Source organism: Eriocheir sinensis, chromosome 24 (assembly GCF_024679095.1).
Source record: "Eriocheir sinensis breed Jianghai 21 chromosome 24, ASM2467909v1, whole genome shotgun sequence".
NCBI lineage: Eukaryota > Metazoa > Arthropoda > Malacostraca > Decapoda > Varunidae > Eriocheir > Eriocheir sinensis.
Window position 1 is genome coordinate 9,578,107 of NC_066532.1, and position 17,189 is coordinate 9,595,295.

Sequence of the window (17,189 nt, forward strand, 5' to 3'; positions counted from 1 at the left end):
TTCGATATTTTCCGCCTGACAAGAAGTAAATTTAAAATAATAAAAATATAAGTATCAGTTATGGAAAAAAAATTTTAAAAAAATGCGTAAATTAGCGGAAATATTTGGGTAAAATATATGGATTTAGGATAAACTGAAGGCTTCTTTCTCTTCTCTTGTTTTTGCTTGTTGGGCTCTTTGTTCAGTTCAGCTGCGACGTTGTCACTGTGTAGTCGCGTTCATTATTGTCGCCATGTTTATCGTTATCGACGTCATGGAGGGTGACCCGAAAGAGGATGTTTTTGTTCCGCATGAGGATGTTGACCTTGTTAAGGAGCCGGCAGCAGCTGTGGGTGAGGCGGAGGATACTCAAGCTGACGGCCAGGAGTCCCAGAAGTTTCAGAACACGTGGCCTCACCAGGAGAAGTACTTTGTTCTTAAATCAAGAGATATGACGAACCCCAATGTCTTGCACTTCCGCATCATGTGCCAACCCAAGAGAACCATCATTAACGGACAGACTGCGAGCCTTTACAACTTGAAGTCACAAGTCAAGAGGACACACCCAGCGCATGCCACCCAGTTTGATCATCATCTGGTTTTTTACATGCTACACCGTTCTGGAAAGCTCTATAGCTAAGCTACAACATATTAAAATTTCAGGTCACTAGGTCTGTTTGTAAGGGTTTTAGAGCTAACATACTAAACCGAAGCTAAATCCATACACCAAAAAAATAGCGGTTAGCGGTTAGCGTTAGCTTCCACTAATTTTATAAGTTTAGCGGTTTAGCGTAAGCGAAGCTAACTTTTTACTTAATGGATTACCAATAAGCGAAGCTAACTTTTCGGTTAGCGGTACCCACCACAGCCTCACACTGACTTCTTGTTGCTTGGTCCTTCCGGATTGCTTGACCTCTTCTTCATTGTCTATCTTCTACTTCATTCCCTTTACATTGCATTCGTGTCTTAGACGTGTCACGTGACAGACTCTGTAACCTATAATAGTTCAAGTCTTCCATTCCTTCCTTCCTTTTCCACCTCTTTTCCTTCTCTTCTTGTTCTCCCTTTCTTCCCTTCTCGGTTCCTTTCTTCCTTCCTTCCTTTCTTTCTTCTTTCCATCTATTTATCCATCCATCCATCCATCCATCCTTCCTTCCTTCCTTCTTTCCTCCCTTCCTTCCTTCCTTATATCTCCCCTTTCTTTTCTCTATCCTCGGCGATTTAATTCCTTCACCCTTTTCAACCCAAAAGCCCCGTTCACACTGTACCGACTCTGGGCCACGACTACCCACGACTCTAGGGTACACGAGGTCTTGGGTGTTGATGTGAAAGGGTCGGGCATGTCTTGAAAGAGGTCTTGAGACTGTTGCCGAATGCTGCGCCGACGTCGTGACGGGAGTCTGGAGTCGTGGGGGTTAGCATGACATGCTGCCAACTAGTTGGCTGAATGTCCCAGACAGTCGGCACGACACCAAGACCCCAGTAAAACCTCTCCCCCCTTCTTGGAGCGTGGGAACCAACTTGTCAAATGGAATGCTGGGGTCACACATTCCCGAATATGGCCCCGATTGCTTCCGGAGAAACGTTTAATAGTAGTTGGCAACCGATTACGTACATCGAAGGAGTATGTAACGAAATTCGAAATGAAAAATATGTAGGTTCGGTAGGGTTGCCACGAGAGCCAGGAGAGGCCACGAGGGTCGGGAGTAATTTTGTCGCGAAGCCCGCAGCCTCGATCGTTTTGAACTGCACAAAGCGATCGGCCCGCGTGGCGCAAATTGTCATTCATCGTGAGTTTTTCCCGAAGTTCGGCGCCATATTTACGATGATCCGGACATCGACGCCGAACATCGTAACACCATCCCCGAACTTCGGGGTGGTACGCCGAAGTTTGGGGCGGCACGACGAATATCGGAAATAATGCCGACGTTCGCGAGCAATCTGGCAAAAGCGCCGCACCTCATGTGATACGTAAAAACCGGCAACGGCGGTCGGGGGGTATATAAGGAACCACGGCGACCCTTGACGACATTCCTCTCACCGGAGCCGAACATCGCACACCATAACACCTCTCTCCAGCCAACTCTAGCCTATTCACCGCTTACTACATCAGTCCCTGTGTGCCACCCTACCATCCCACCATTGTACCATGATGAGGAGGAGGGAAATTAGGAAGCAGCGGAAAGCCACAACCACTGCCAGCACACCCACCTCGCAGGCAGACAACACCACCACATCTACCTCTACAACCTCCCAGCCTACCAACCCCACCACATCCACCATCACCACAACTATGGGGGAACCAGAGAGGACACCTACACCGCCAGCACCACCTGCTACCACCCCCACTCTGCCCACTGTGCCCGACCCTGCCGTGCCTGGTGACCTGGAACCCAAGCCTGCTAGCCCACCAGGTGATGCTGATGAGGTGGTGGGTTCCGTCCTCTCAAGATGTTGTGATGTACGCAAGAGGCCAGGACAGGGTAGCCGGTGGCTGAGTGGTAGCGTGCTGGGCCCCTATTCACCGCGTGATGGACGACGCGAGTTCGAATCCCCACGCTACCACCTCGGATTTTTCAGTCACCGCCGAGTGGCTTAAAACTACCCTCATGCTGTCCTGAAGACCACCCATCAACCCGGACTCTAGAGGAAACCGTCCAAGTTAATCAAGAACGAGTTCGGGAGACAGCATGAGCCAAAAGAAGATGGCGCCAATATAAACACTTTCCTGCACCATGACGGGCTGGGGCCGACTACCATCCAGGCCCCCTCAAGCAAGCCTACCGGCGCAATAGGCGTAGATGTAAAAAAAAAAAAAAAAAACAGCCTCTGCATGGTCAGGTGTGAGGCATAGGGAGATGTGGAACACCCGGAACGATTTGCAAGAATGCCAAAGGCGTTCTCAACTGTCCCTCGGCCCCGGCTGAGTCGGTAATTGTAGATACGTTCTCATTTAGTAAGGCCTCTTGAGGGGTACGGTTTCATGAGGTAGCTGTGCAGAGGGAACGCGTTATCACCGACCAGGCAGTACTCCGTGGGTGGGCCATTAGGATCATTAGACAACACCTCCTGGGGGGGGCAGGTTGGCGTCTTGTTTGTTCAGCAAGTCAGCAAGACGTGTCTGTGCGAAACCACCACCATCCGACTCTGACCCAATGGCACCCACGTCGACGTAGAGGAACTTGTATGCTGAGTCAGCAATGGCCAGAACAATTGAGAAAAAAACTTCTTATAATTGAAGTAGTATGTGCCACCAAGGGAAGGGTTGCGGAGGGGAATATGTTTCCCGTCTATAGCACCAACACAATGTGGAAAGTTCCAGCGTTCCTCGAAACCACGGGCGACTTCTTTCCACTCATCAGGGGATTGAGGTGTCATGAGCTCCTCGTCACCATACACAGATCTAATGGCCCGGCAGGTCTCTGGTACTATCTGGCTTATGGTGTTGTGGGCAACTCGAAAGGAGTATTGTAGACTCTTGTAGGAGTCTTCCGTGGCGAGGAAACGTAGGGTCACGGCCAGGAGAAATGGGTTTGCACCACCAGGTACGTTTCTTCTCAATGTAGGGCGTGACACGTTCCACTATCTAATCGAATAGCTGGCGGTCTATCCTGGTGAAATTCTTGTACAGTTTTGGACACTTTCGGGCCGACTCTTGCACTAGGTTGTTGTAATGGCCATATTCTATTCTTCGTTCCAGATAGGGCCGCACCCAAACAGATCTAGGCTTCCTCGTCTTCTCTTCCTGCTTCTGTTGCTCGTCTTGCAGGATCAGGGCCTTGGCATTAGGGTTAGTGCATGAGCAACATGTATGAGACTGAAAAATTAAAACACAAGATTTATGTAGTTTTTAGCTAAATTTTGCCTTTACTTTTAGCGTCTTCCATTTAGCGTAACCCGTTTCTGGGTCGTGATCTGGCGTGTTCCATTTAGCGGAACCGATCAGCTGACGCCGCAGCCTGCACCCATTTTAGAGGATCTGGGTGACCAGGAGGGACCCCACTGCCGAGCGGGGTTAGCCAGATCACTTTCGACCCAAGACCCAGGCCAGGACCAAGACTATCGCCGCCGCTGCCATTTGCATGCCTTATTTCCCATATTTGGGTATTTTTTGCTACAACCACTGCATCCAGGTGGTGCCTGGTGATCCGAAATTGTAGGTACTGTATGCCAGTTACATACTTACCCATAGATATGTGCCGAAAACCATGAATAATAAGTTAAAAGTGGTGCAGTGGGCGGGGCGCTGAAATTTTAATTTCGGGCCCAGCAAGAGGCCTGTAGTGGCTTTAAACGAAAACAGTTGGATGAATAGATGTGTGGAGAGCCATATATGTATGGCGGGACAAGGGTTTTGTGGCCGGGCGAGGGAGGGGAGTGAAACGCGACGGCTGTGTTTTATACAGAATAGCACCCACCCGGGTGTCACATTGGCGCCGTGTCCCGGGGTAATGGGTTCCCTCCCACCACAGGCTCAAGGGCCAATGCGACGGAGATGAGCACCGAGGCCACGCGCTGCTATAGCATATGCCCCCAACTTTACCTTTACCTTACAGTGACACACGTGTTTATTACGTCTGTATGTTCCCATTTGACTTGTCGGTGACACTACTGAAATCGCCTTAATGGTGCTCCATCAGCAGTCACCACCACCACCACCACCAGTACCACCACCACCACTGACATAATTATAACACTGCTCCATCATCAACCACCACCACCACCACCACCATGGTGACCGAGGGGACAGCATGTGGGCGTGGTGTGACCGTGGACTTAGGTTCGAGTCCCACCGAAACACGCTGATTTTTCAAATCATCGGTGAGTGACAGAAGATTACCCACATGCTGCCCATAACTTCAGTCAGTCTTAACTTCATCGACTTCGCTCAAAAGCAGTTCCGGGGCAATCTGGGCCAAGCAAGAGTCATATATTTTATCACGCCAGTCACTATTAATTACTTTCGTCTGCGCCACTAACGGTCTGAGGGTGTCCAAGAGGCCCCTCAAAAAAGCCTACCGGTGCTATAGGCAGGACATAAAAAAAAACATTAACATCAATATAACACTGCATCACTACCACCACCACCTCGACCACCACTAACATCATTATAACACTTCTCCACCACCTTCACCACCACTGCTAACAATATTTTGACACTCCTCCACCACATCCACCGCTAACACCTAACACCATTATAACGCGGCTCCATCATCATTCACCACCATCACCACCACCACCTCCACCACCCACCACCTCCATCACCACTAACATCAATGTAACTTCCACCACCACCGCTGCTAACACCATTATAACGCTGTGCCAGCATCATTCACCACCATCACTGCCACCACCTCCACCACCACCACCACCACTAACAACAACAACAACAACAACACCAACACCACCCACCACCTCCATCACCACTAACATCAATGTAACTGTTCCACCACCACCGCCGCTAACACCATTATAACGCTGTGCCAGCTTCATTCACCATCATTACCACCACCTCCACCACCACCACCACCACCAACAACAACAACAACAACACCCACCACCTCCATCACCACTAACATCAATATAACTGTTCCACCACCACCGCCGCTAACATCATTTTAACGCTGTGCCAGCATCATTCACCACCATCACTACCACCACCTCCACCACCACCACCACCAACAACAACAACAACACCCACCACCTCCATCACCACTAACATCAATGTAACTTCACCACCACCACCACTAACATCACTATAACGCTGCTCCACCACCACCACCACCACTAACATCATCATAACACTGTTCCATTATTAATCACCAACACCATCACCACTAACATTATAACACTGTTCCATCATCAGTCACTAATTCACCACCACCACCTTCACCACTAACATCATAACACTCCTCCATCACCACCACCACCAATAACAAAAACAACAACACTAACATCATTATAACACCACCACCACCACCACCACTAACACCTTTATAACACTGCTCCATCATCAATCACCACAATCACCACCACCACCACCACCAATAACAAGAACAACACTAATATCACTATAACACCACCACCACCACTACCACTAACACCATTATAACACTGCCCCATCATCAATCACGACCACAATCACCTCCGCCACTAACACCATTATAAAACTGCCTATCATTAATCACCACATCCATCATTAACATCATTATAACACTGCCCCACCACCACCACCACCACCACCAACAACAACAACAACAACACGAACACAACCCCCACACTCACTATTACCATTATAAAACTGCACAATCATTAATCACCACCACCACCAAGAACAACAAAAACAACAGCAACATTATAACACTGCTCTATCATCAATCACAACCACCACCACCTCGACCACCACCACTCACACCACTGCCACCATTATAACACTGCTCAATCATTAACCACCATCACCTCCAACATCACCACCACCACCACAACCAACACTATTATAACACTGATTCATCATCAACCACCACCACCATCACAACCACAATCAACACCACCACTAACTGCAATATAACACTTCATCACCACCGCCACTAATACCACCACTATCACAACCAAAATTACGACCATTACCATTACCACCACCACCACCATCTCCACCACCACTAACATCAGTATAAAGCTAATCCACCACCTCCACTATCACAAACAACATTTTTTTTAACACTGTTCTACCACAACCACCACTAACAGCATTGTAACGCTGCCCCACCATCAATTACCACCAACACCACCACTACCTTAGCCGCCACAACCACCACCCTCAGCAACACTAACATCATTATAACACTGCTCCACCAACACTAGTATCAAACATCATCATAATACTGTTCCTTCAACAATCACCACAACCACTTCCACCAGCTCCACCACCACTAACATCATCATAACATTGTTCCATCATCAATCATCAATTTTCCACCCCCACCCCCACCACCTCCACCACCACTAGCATCACCATAACACTGCTCCATCATCAATCACCACCACAACCACCTCCACCACCAACAGCAACAACTCCACCAACACCATCAACACCACCACCACTAACATCATTATACTACCACCAACACCACCACCACTAGCATCATTATAACACTGCTCCGTCATCCATCACCACCACTTCCACAACCACCATCATCACCATCACCACCACCATCATTAACACTAACATCATTATACTACCACCACCACCACCACTAACATTATAAAACTGCTCCATCATTAATCACCACCACCATCATCACTAACATAATTTTAACACTGCTCCACTACCAACTCCAGAACCAACATCAATACAACTACTATCACTAATACCATTATAACACTGCTTCATCATTGATCACCACCACCACCACCATCAATAACATCATTATAGCACTGCTTCATCATCAATCACCAGCATCACCACCAAGACCACCATCACCACCACCAACACGACCACTACCACCACCACCACCAACAACAACAACAACACCAACATCACGACCACCACCACCAACACCAACACCACCACCAACACCAACAACAACAACATCACCACCACCACCACCAGCACCACCAACACCACCACTACCACCACCACCACCACTGTCACCATTATAGCACTGTCCCATCATCAACCACCACCACCAAAACCACCACCATCATCACCATCATCACCACCACTGTCCCCTCACGGCTGCTCCACACATGCTCCACACCTACCCTATTAATTTCCTATGCCTTTCCCATACTCTCCCCTTGCACTTGCTCCACATCTGCCTCACCCATCCGCCAGGTAATTAAGCAATATCCTCCACAAACTGGTCTCCACGCTCACGTTTTCTTGCTCCGCCCCATGAATGGTTCTCTTCGTTCCCTTCCACATCTTCTTCTTTTATTTTTTCATCCTTCTCGGTAGCATCTTCGTCCTTGGTCTCGTCCTCGTCCTTGTCCTTGTCTTGTATTTACTCCTTCCTCTATTCTTTGTTATTCTTTTCTTCTTCAACAAGAGCAAGAACGAAAAACAAGAACGAAGAAAAACAAGAACGAAGAACAAGAACGAAGAAAAACAAGAACGAAGAACAACAAGAACGAAGAAGAACGAAGAAGAACAAGAATAAAGAACAAGAACGAAGAAGAACAACAAGAGCTCTTGTTTTATTTCTCTTTTTTTTTCTTATTCGTTGTTGTTGATGTTTTTTTCTTCTCCGTTCTTGTTGTTGTTATTCGTTCTTGTTCTTTTTCTTGTTGCTCTTTGTTCTTGTTCTTCGTGTTTGTTGTTCTTCATTCTTGTTTTTCTTCTTGTTTTTCCTCCCCGTTCTTGTTCTTCGTTTTTGTTGCTTTTCTTTATTGTTGTGTTCTTCGTTCTTGTTACTCATTCATGTTCTTCGTTTTTGTTGTTCTTCGTTGTTGTCGTTCTTCGTTCTTGTTTTTCGTTCTTGTTATTCGCTCTTGTTCTTTGTCCTTGTTCTTCGTTCTTCGTTTTTGTTCTTCGTTCTTGTTCTTCGTTCTTGTTTTTCGCTCTTGTTTTTCGTTCTTGTTATTCGCTCGTGTTCTTCGTTCTTGTTATTTGCTCTTGTTCTTCGTTCTTGTTCTTCGTTCTTGTTGATCTTCGTTCTTGTTCCTTGCTCTTATTGTTCTTCGTTCTTGTTATTCGCTCTTGTTTTTCGTTCTTGTTCTTTGCTCTTGTTGTTCTTCGTTCTTGTTATTCGTTCTTGTTCTTTGCTCCTGTTCTTCTTCGTTCTTGTTATTTGCTCTTGTTCTTTGTTTTTGTTCTTCGTTCTTGGTATTCGCTCTTGTTCCTCGTTCTTGTTCTTTGCTTTTGTTGTTCTTCGTTCTTCTTGTTCTTTGCTTTTGTTGTTCTTCGTTCTTGTTCTTTACTTTTGTTCTTCGTTCTTGTTCTTTGGTCTTGTTGTTCTTCGTTCTTGCTGTTTGCTCTTGTTGTTCTTCGTTCTTGTTGTTTGCTCTTGTTGTTCTTCGTTCTTGTTCTTTGTTATTGTTGTTCTTTCTTCTTCTTTGCGTTTGTTCTTCGTTCTTGGTTTTCTTTCTTGTTCTTTGCTATGGTTGTTCTTTCTTGTTATTTCCTCTTGTTGTTCTTCGTTCTGGTTCTTTGCTCTTGTTCTTCGTTCTTGTTATTTGGTCTTGTTGTTCTTCGTTCTTGTCTTTTGCTCTTGTTGTTCTTCGTTCTTGTTGTACTTCATTCATGTTCTTCGTGTTTGTTCTTTGCTCTTGTTGCTCTTCGTTCTTGTTTTTTTTTTGCTCTTGTTCTTCGTTTTTGTTATTTGTTATTGTTGTTTTTTTCTTGTTCTTTGCTCTTGTTCTTCGTTCTTGTTTTTCGTTTTAGTTCTTTGTTATTGTTGTTCTTTCTTGTTTTTTGCTCTTGTTGTTCTTCGTTCTTGTTATTTGCTCTTGTTCTTCGTTCTTGTTCTTCGTTGTTGTTATTTGCTCTTGTTGTTCTTCGTTCTTGTTTTTTGCTCTTGTTGTTCTTCGTTCTTGTTGTACTTCCTTCATGTTCTTCGTTCTTGTTCTTTGCTCTTGTTCTTCGTTCTTGTTGTTTGCTCTTGTTGATTTTCGTTTTTGTTCTTCGTTCTTGTTATTTGCCCTTGTTGTTCTTCGTTCTTGTTTTTTGCTTTTGTTGTTCTTCGTTCTTGTTGTACTTCCTTCATGTTTTTCGTTCTTGTTCTGTGCTCTTGTTCTTCGTTCTTGTTGTTTGCTCTTGTTGTTCTTCGTTCTTGTTCTTTGCTCTTGTTGTTCTTCGTTTTTGTTCTTTGCTCTTGTTCTTCGTTGTTGTTATTTGCTAAGGTTCTTCGTTCTTGTTATTTGCTCTTGTTGTTCTTCGTTCTTGTTGTACTTCGTTCATGTTCTTCGTTCTTGTTCTTTGCTGTTCTTCGTTCTTGTCCTTCGTTCTTGTTCGTCGTTTTTGTTCTTTGCTCTTGTTCTTCGTTCTTGTTCCTTGCTCTTGTTCTTTGTTCTTGTTCTTCGTTCTTGTTCCTTGCTTTTGTTTTTCGTTCTCGTCCTTTGCTCTTGTTCTTCGGGCTTGTTCTTCGTTCTTGTTATTTGCTCTTGTTCTTCGTTCTTGTTTTTTGCTCTTTTTCTTCGTTCTAGTTCTTCGCTCTTGTTCTTCGTTTTTGTTCTTTAATCTTGTTCTTCGCTCTTGTTCTTTGCTCTTGTTCTTCGTTCTTGCTCTTCGTTCTTGTTCTTTGCTATTTTTGTTCTTCGTTCTTGTTTTTTGCTCTTGTTGTTCTTCGTTCTTGTTCTTCGTCCCTGTTGTTCTTCGTTTTTGTTCTTTGCTCTTGTTCTTCGTTCTTCTTCGGTCTTGATGTTTTTCGTTCTTGTTTTTCGCTCTTGTTGTTCTTCGTTTTTGTTCTTCGGTCTCGTTCTTCGCTATTATTATTCTTCATTCTTGTTCTTCGCTCTTGTTCTTTGTTCTTGTTGTTCTTCCTCGTTATTATTCTTAGCTCTTGTTGCTCTTCATTCTTGTTGTTGTCCTTTTTCCTTGTTGTTGTTGTTGTTGTTGCTGTTGTTGCTCTTCATTCTTGTTGTTCTTCGTTCTATCTTTGTTGTTGTTCTTCGTTCTTGTTGTTGTTATTGTTGCTCTTCGTTCCTGTATTGATAGTCGTTGTTGTTGTTGCCTTTCGTTCGTGTTGTTCTTGGTTCAGTTGTTGTTGTTCTTGCTGTTCTTCGTTGTTGTTTTTTGTTGCTCTTCGTTCTTGTTGTTCTCCGTTATTATTGTTATTTTTCCTTGTTCTTGTTATTCCTCGTTCTTGTTGTTTTTTGTTGTTGTTTGTTCTTGTTCTTCGTTGATTTTGTTCTTCTCCTTTGTTCTTATTGTTGTTCTTCTTTCTCCTTCTTTTACTTTTATATCGCCAGGTTTTCCAAGATTTTCAAATAGAATTTTATAGGATTCAGTACGCACCACTAGCAGTGCCATTAAATGCATTATCACTATCTTTACTCGGGTTTCAGTCTCAGGAGCTCACACTTGTGCTCATTCATTACTGCGGAATACAAGGTGTGCGTGTCATTAGAACACCTGCCCAGGTATATTAAAAGTGAGCATCCCTCCACCCTTTCAACTGCGTGTTCCAAATATATTTCATCCATTAGACATCGACTTTTTATCATCTCGTATCGTCTTCATCTTCGTTGTTCTGCCTCAAGAGTGAGTGAAATGAGAAGGGAAGTTGTGAGTGTCTTCAGATTCTGGTTCACTTCGGAAGGGAGGAGGTGAGAGGAGAGGAGCCGAAGTGGAGGAAGGAAAGGAGGGGGTCATTTGGTCTTCTGGGAGAGCTGGCGATGGGAGGAAGCCACCTGGCAAGGGCGCGAAGGCTGTTGGTCGCTGGGATTTGTGTCTCCTACCCCGCCACGTCTCTTCAGCTCCGTCTCCTACCGTCCCTTCCGTCACCCTCACCTCGCCGCGCCGCTGACGCCCTCGCCGGGGACTTTGTGCCTTCAAGGGACGGTGCTGTGAGTTCCCTGCCGTGTGTCCGTCTTTCCGCCCCTCCTTTCTGTTGACCTGCGTCGTAAGGGTTATGTGCTCTCTTTTCTACTTGTAAGAATTTATGTATATGTCCTGCCTACGACTTGAACTCTTTCAAGAGGAGAATATCAGGACACCTCACCTCCCAAAATTGACCTCTCTTTTGGCCACTCCTCTGACTTCTTTTTATAGGAGTAGTGATTTGCGAGCTCTTTTTTTTTTTTTTTGTCCTTGAGCAGTTTCCTCTACTGTAAAAAAAAATAATAATCGCTCTTACCGTCGTTTACTGACTGCCGTGCAACACTGAACATCGCAGATAAGTAACAGTCGTCCGTATCGTCTGTCAGGAGCCATCATAGGATTATCAAACTTTGTAAACAAATCATCGAGGAAGGTGATGGTCGTGTTCAGTGACTGGTAACATGTTGCCTGCACAACCGCGGCCATTGATTAAGTAACCAAATCCAATGATTATCAAAGCTTTGATCTCCACCTAATTGTTTTGAAACATCCCGTTCCCCCTTGCCGTTATACACATAAAAATAATCTTATAAGTACGATTGTGAGGGAAAGTATAAAAGAAAAATTCCAATCAGTAAGACGAGAGTGCTTGAGCTCATAAATTGAACGAAACCTAAACAAAATCGAAAAAAATTATTATAATTTTAACATTGGCTTGACACATTTTCTGCACTTAGGCATAGCAACGCCCTGTATTTTCATCCTCCTTTCCTAGGCCAGGCCTGCGCCTCCCGGGGTCCATGCAGTGCGGGGCGACGCGCGGGGCGGTGCCGGCGTTGCTGCTGCTGCTGCTGTGCGCGCCAAGCCTCCTCGCGAGACAGGTGAGCAAATTAACGCTGTGAACACCTGTGCGGCGTCAGGAAGGGAGATGCTTAGTCATATGCTGCAAACGGCTGCGTGACTGGCAAAGGGTTATTTATTTTTTCCCCTTTCAGAATGGAACTGACGAATTGGAGCAGCAAGGTGATACAGGTGAGGAACTGTTTGTTGTTCATGCCATATGTGTGTGTGTGTGTGTGTGTGTGTGTGTGTGTGTGTGTGTGTGTGTGTGTGTGTGTGTGTGTGTGTGTGTGTGTGTGTGTGTGTGTGTGTGTGTGTGTGTGTGTGTGTGTGTGTGTGTGTGTGTGTGTGTGTGTGTGTGTGTGTGTGTGTGTGTGTGTGTGTTTATGTTTGTGTGTGTGTGTGTGTGTGTGTGTGTGTGTGTGTGTGTGTGTGTGTGTGTGTGTGTGTTTTATGTGTGTGTGTGTGTGTGTGTGTGTGTGTGTGTGTGTGTGTGTGTGTGTGTGTGTGTGTGTGTGTGTGTTTTTTGTTTGTGTGTGTGTGTGTGTGTGTGTATGGGTACTATTATTATTATTATTATTATTATTATTATTATTATTATTATTATTAATAACAATAATAATAATAATAATAAATGTTTTTTTCATTTATTGGCAGCCATAAGAGTGAAAATACATAAATACAATGATATTTATGTGATGAGTAATGGGGGAAGTGGGGAAGCGTGGTTGGTGTGTGTGTGTGTGTGTGTGTGTGTGTGTGTGTGTGTGTGTGTGTGTGTGTGTGTGTGTGTGTGTGTGTGTGTGTGTTGGGGTGGAGGGGTCATGTGATCGTAGAGGTATTTATGGCCTTTACAAGTGCCAGTATTGTGTTAAGCCGGTATATGTCGGTGCAAGCTCTGACCGGGACGAGAATATTGTGGTGTCTTGTGGGTCTTGTGGGGGGAGGGAGGGCGGGTAGGAGTAGGTCTCTATGGCGGGGGTTGCGGAGGAGGGACTTGCCGAAATTTGTTAGGTTTTGTGCGGCACCGGTCCTGAAGGGTGGGCAGATTCAACTGGGTAAGTGCGTTCTCGTAGTTGGTGTAAGAACTGCCCATAATCTGCCTGCAACCCCGCTTCTGCACTCACTAGTTGGCGCTGCTGGGTCTTTTTGATGGAGGAAGCCCAAGCAGGGTAGGCATAGAGGAGTCTGGGGAGGATGAAGGTGGTGCACAGGTCCTTGAGTGTCCTTTGGGGGGCTCCCAGTGCTTTCATGCGCCTCAACATGAAAAGTTTGTAGGAAGCCGCCCTGGTGATGGTGGTGACGTGCTTGCCCCAGCTTAGCTTGCTGTCCAAGGTAACTCCAAGTAGTTTGGTGGATTCAACCACCTGCAGCTGGCGAGCTGGTGTGTGTGTGTGTGTGTGTGTGTGTGTGTGTGTGTGTGTGTGTGTGTGTGTGTGTGTGTGTGTGTGGGTGTGTGTTTGTTTGTTTGTTTGTTTGTATGTGTGTGTGTGTGTGTGTGTGTGTGTAATAATAATAATAATAATAATAATAATAATAAACGGTTTATTTCATGAAGTACCAGGCAGCCCTAGAGCTGAAAATATACATCAATGGAAGATGAAATGAAATGAATGACACAAATGAACAAAGTAGTATGATCGAAAATAAAAAGGAAAATAGAAATAACAATAATAGCAATAATCATAGTAAAGATAATAATAATAATCATAATAATCACGATAATAATAATGATAATAATAATAGTAATCATAATAATAATAATAATAATCATAATAATAATCATAATAACAACAACAATAAGTCCTAATGAAAAATATTTACAAAACATACAAATTGTGCTGCTCTTAATTTGCATTGTTGATATATTTGACCATCACGGGCACTGCGCTGTTCTTATAGCGGTCAGTCCGTGCCCGTATCGGGGCAATAATGTTGTGGTGTCGCACTGAGTGCTGAGGGCGGTTCACTGCGGGTGGGAGGATGTGTCTGTGTCTGGGCTGGTTGAGAAGCTTGGTTGCGAACCGGTGTAGTAGGGTCTCGTGACGGTGTTGTAGGCTGGTGAGATGGAGGGAGTCGAGGGCGTCCTGATAGCTGGTGTAGTGAGGGCCCAGGTGTGTGTGTGTGTGTGTGTGTGTGTGTGTGTCGTGTCACACGCACACAATGAACACAAACAACCCTTGCGCGATATGTGGAGACGACAAAAACACAGGCACAAACTTTGGTGTCCGTTCCTGCACGTCCTGCCGCGAATTCTTCCGCCGCAGACGAGGAGACACAACACTTACTTGCGTACATGGAGGCTCCTGCAACGTGGATCTACACACACGCACCACCTCCCCACCATGCCGGCTCCAGAAATGTCGCACCGCTGGCCTGCGCCTTGCAGCTTCAGCAACCACAACCCACACTCACGGAAACACAAGCTCTTCACACCCCACTCATGCAGACCCAGCTTGTGCCCCGCCGATCTGCTTCGTCTGCGACTCGTCCAACCCACGCAAACACACGAAGCCCTGTTCCTCCTGCAGAAGAGCCGCTCACCTAACATGTGTTGGCCTCACACGCGCTCAAGCCAACGAGCTCCCCGTATGGCATTGCGCTAAGTGCCTGCAAAACACGCTTCTTGCAAACACCGTCGATGGCGCCCCGACTGCCCAAGAGACTGTTCCCCAGGACCTGGCAAAGACCATAGCTGATCGTAAGCGTTCTACGCGGGTATCACAGCACGTGTCACGCAGACGCAGACACCGTCTCGCCACAGAACTCGCCGACCTCATCAATGCTGCCGTCGAACGGCATACCGCACAGGCATGGTGGCGCATGCTCTCCCACGCCTACATTGGTCTCCGAGTAGATAAGCCACCGAAACTTAATCACAACGCGACCGACCGGACCGGCGACCCTTCCTCTAACCCAGCATCTGTCACTGCACCTCGCAACACCAACTGCAGCGACGCCCTAGCACGCCGAATCTGATCAAAATGCGCCGACGCAGACATACGCGGCGCACTGCGTCTACTCAGGACCATTGCACCCACCACTGACGTAGTAGCAGAACTACACGCCAAACACCCTCCAGCCCCTCCAGAAGAGGATTTACAACAGCTGATCAGTGATATGCCTACCCCCAATGTGCCGCCTCTAAACGTGACTGAGGAAGCTGTCCTCTCCGCCATCCAGTTGATGCCTCCAGGTTCATCTGCAGGCCTCGACGGCCTCAGACCGTTACACCTCCGCCAGCTTACTTCAAAGAAAACTGCCGAGGCAGGCCACCGCCTTCTATCAGCCCTAACAGCCCTTTGTCACAGCGCTATCTCTGGCGACATCCCTGACCTTGCCAGGAACGCCTTCTTCGGTGCAAACTTGGTTGCCATACGGAAAAAAAAAATTAGGTATACGCCCGATCGCTATCGGCAGCGTGTACCGTCGCCTGGTGTGCAAATTAATCGCTGGCAGCATGACTACATCAGTGGCAAATCACCTCCGCCCCAAACAACTCGGCGTCGGTACACCTTTCGGCTGTGAAACTGCAGTACACGCAGTTCGAGACTACGTGAATAGACATTCCAACACATAACGGACACTAATCAAACTCGACCTTTCCAACGCATTTAACTCTGTCCACCGCGAGGCGGTCCTCCGACAGGCCAGTCTGCGCTTTCCCGCCGCCACACCATTAATATTTCATGCTTACACCCACCCGACACCACTCAACACAGCAGGCAACATTATCTGGTCTTCCAGGGGAGTCCAGCAAGGCGATCCCTTGGGACCTTTACTCTTCGCTGTGGCCATTGATCCCATCATCCAGTCTCTTCAGTTACCTCTGAAAATCTGGTACCTGGACGACGGAGCTCTTGCAGGCTCAGCAGACACCGTTGCCGCCGACATTGCCACTCTGCAGCCAGCCCTTGAGCGCATCTGCCTGGTGCTGAGCCAACGGAAAAAGCGAGATGGTCAGATTATATGGAAACAACAATCAAGATACGTCCATTCGCAGCGCTCCCCAAGAAAACAACTCAGAGGCCGACCGTCCGCACGGCAGCAGAGCCAACAGTGATAGTCCCACTGTCACAAACACAGCCGCAGACCCTACGGACATAACTGAAGCGCCAACACCGATCGCACTGGAAGGGGCACGACACACACCCCTGGACGATCTCACCATCCTCGGCGCCCATATAAACAACGCGAGCGTGCCAGAGACGTTAGAGGCCGCCATCCGAACAACCCACACACTCATCGAGGGAACAGCGAACATCGGCAGCCACACAGCATTATTTTTTTTATCTCCCGCTATGCCTCAGTTCCGCGTTGCACCCACTTGATGCGCGCAGCCCCCACATACTTAGCACCCCAGCAGCTGCACACCATCGACGAGGCAATGAGAGCGGCCATCAGACGCACCTGCAACACCACTCTCTCTAACGACAGCTGGCTGCAAGCTTCCCTGCCAACCCGTATGGGAGGCATCGGCGTCCGACGCATGGAGGATGTAGCGCTCCCTGCCTTCATCTCCTCTTTGAGTGCCACACAGGAACTGGTCCGCCAGACAAACGGTCGCCCCCGCGACGACGAACCATACCTGTTCACCACCGCACTCAACGCTTTCCGAGTTCGCCAATGCCCGGACTACGATATCAACCCCAGCTTCGAATCACCCATCAGCCAACGTCAGCTGGACGAAGCCGCCTGTCGTCACCGCCTGGAGGGGCTCCTGGAACGGAGCAACCAGATTCACCGTGCCCGCCTGCTTGTAGCAGCTGCCCCCCACAGTGGAGCCTGGCTCGACGCTATTCCGGCGGAGAGCCTTAATTGGCTTGCTACTTCCCGACGAAGCAGTGCGCGTCGGTGTGGCTCTCCGCATCGGAGCGCCGGTCTGCCTGCC

The 17,189-nt window shown here is 47.1% G+C and overlaps 1 protein-coding gene across 1 annotated transcript in view; it reads left to right on the forward strand.

Annotated features, from left to right (window-relative positions):
• The first annotated feature begins 11,311 nt into the window (after positions 1 to 11,311).
• Positions 11,312 to 17,189, forward strand: part of LOC127002833 (vitelline membrane outer layer protein 1-like) — a 48,419-nt gene continuing 42,541 nt past the window's right edge. Inside the window, exons 1-3 of the mRNA XM_050869053.1 lie at positions 11,312 to 11,484; positions 12,234 to 12,339; positions 12,454 to 12,490. Coding sequence (XP_050725010.1) covers positions 12,259 to 12,339; positions 12,454 to 12,490 — 118 coding nt within the window. The 5' untranslated portion in view covers positions 11,312 to 11,484; positions 12,234 to 12,258. The remainder of the gene's footprint in view (positions 11,485 to 12,233; positions 12,340 to 12,453; positions 12,491 to 17,189) is intronic.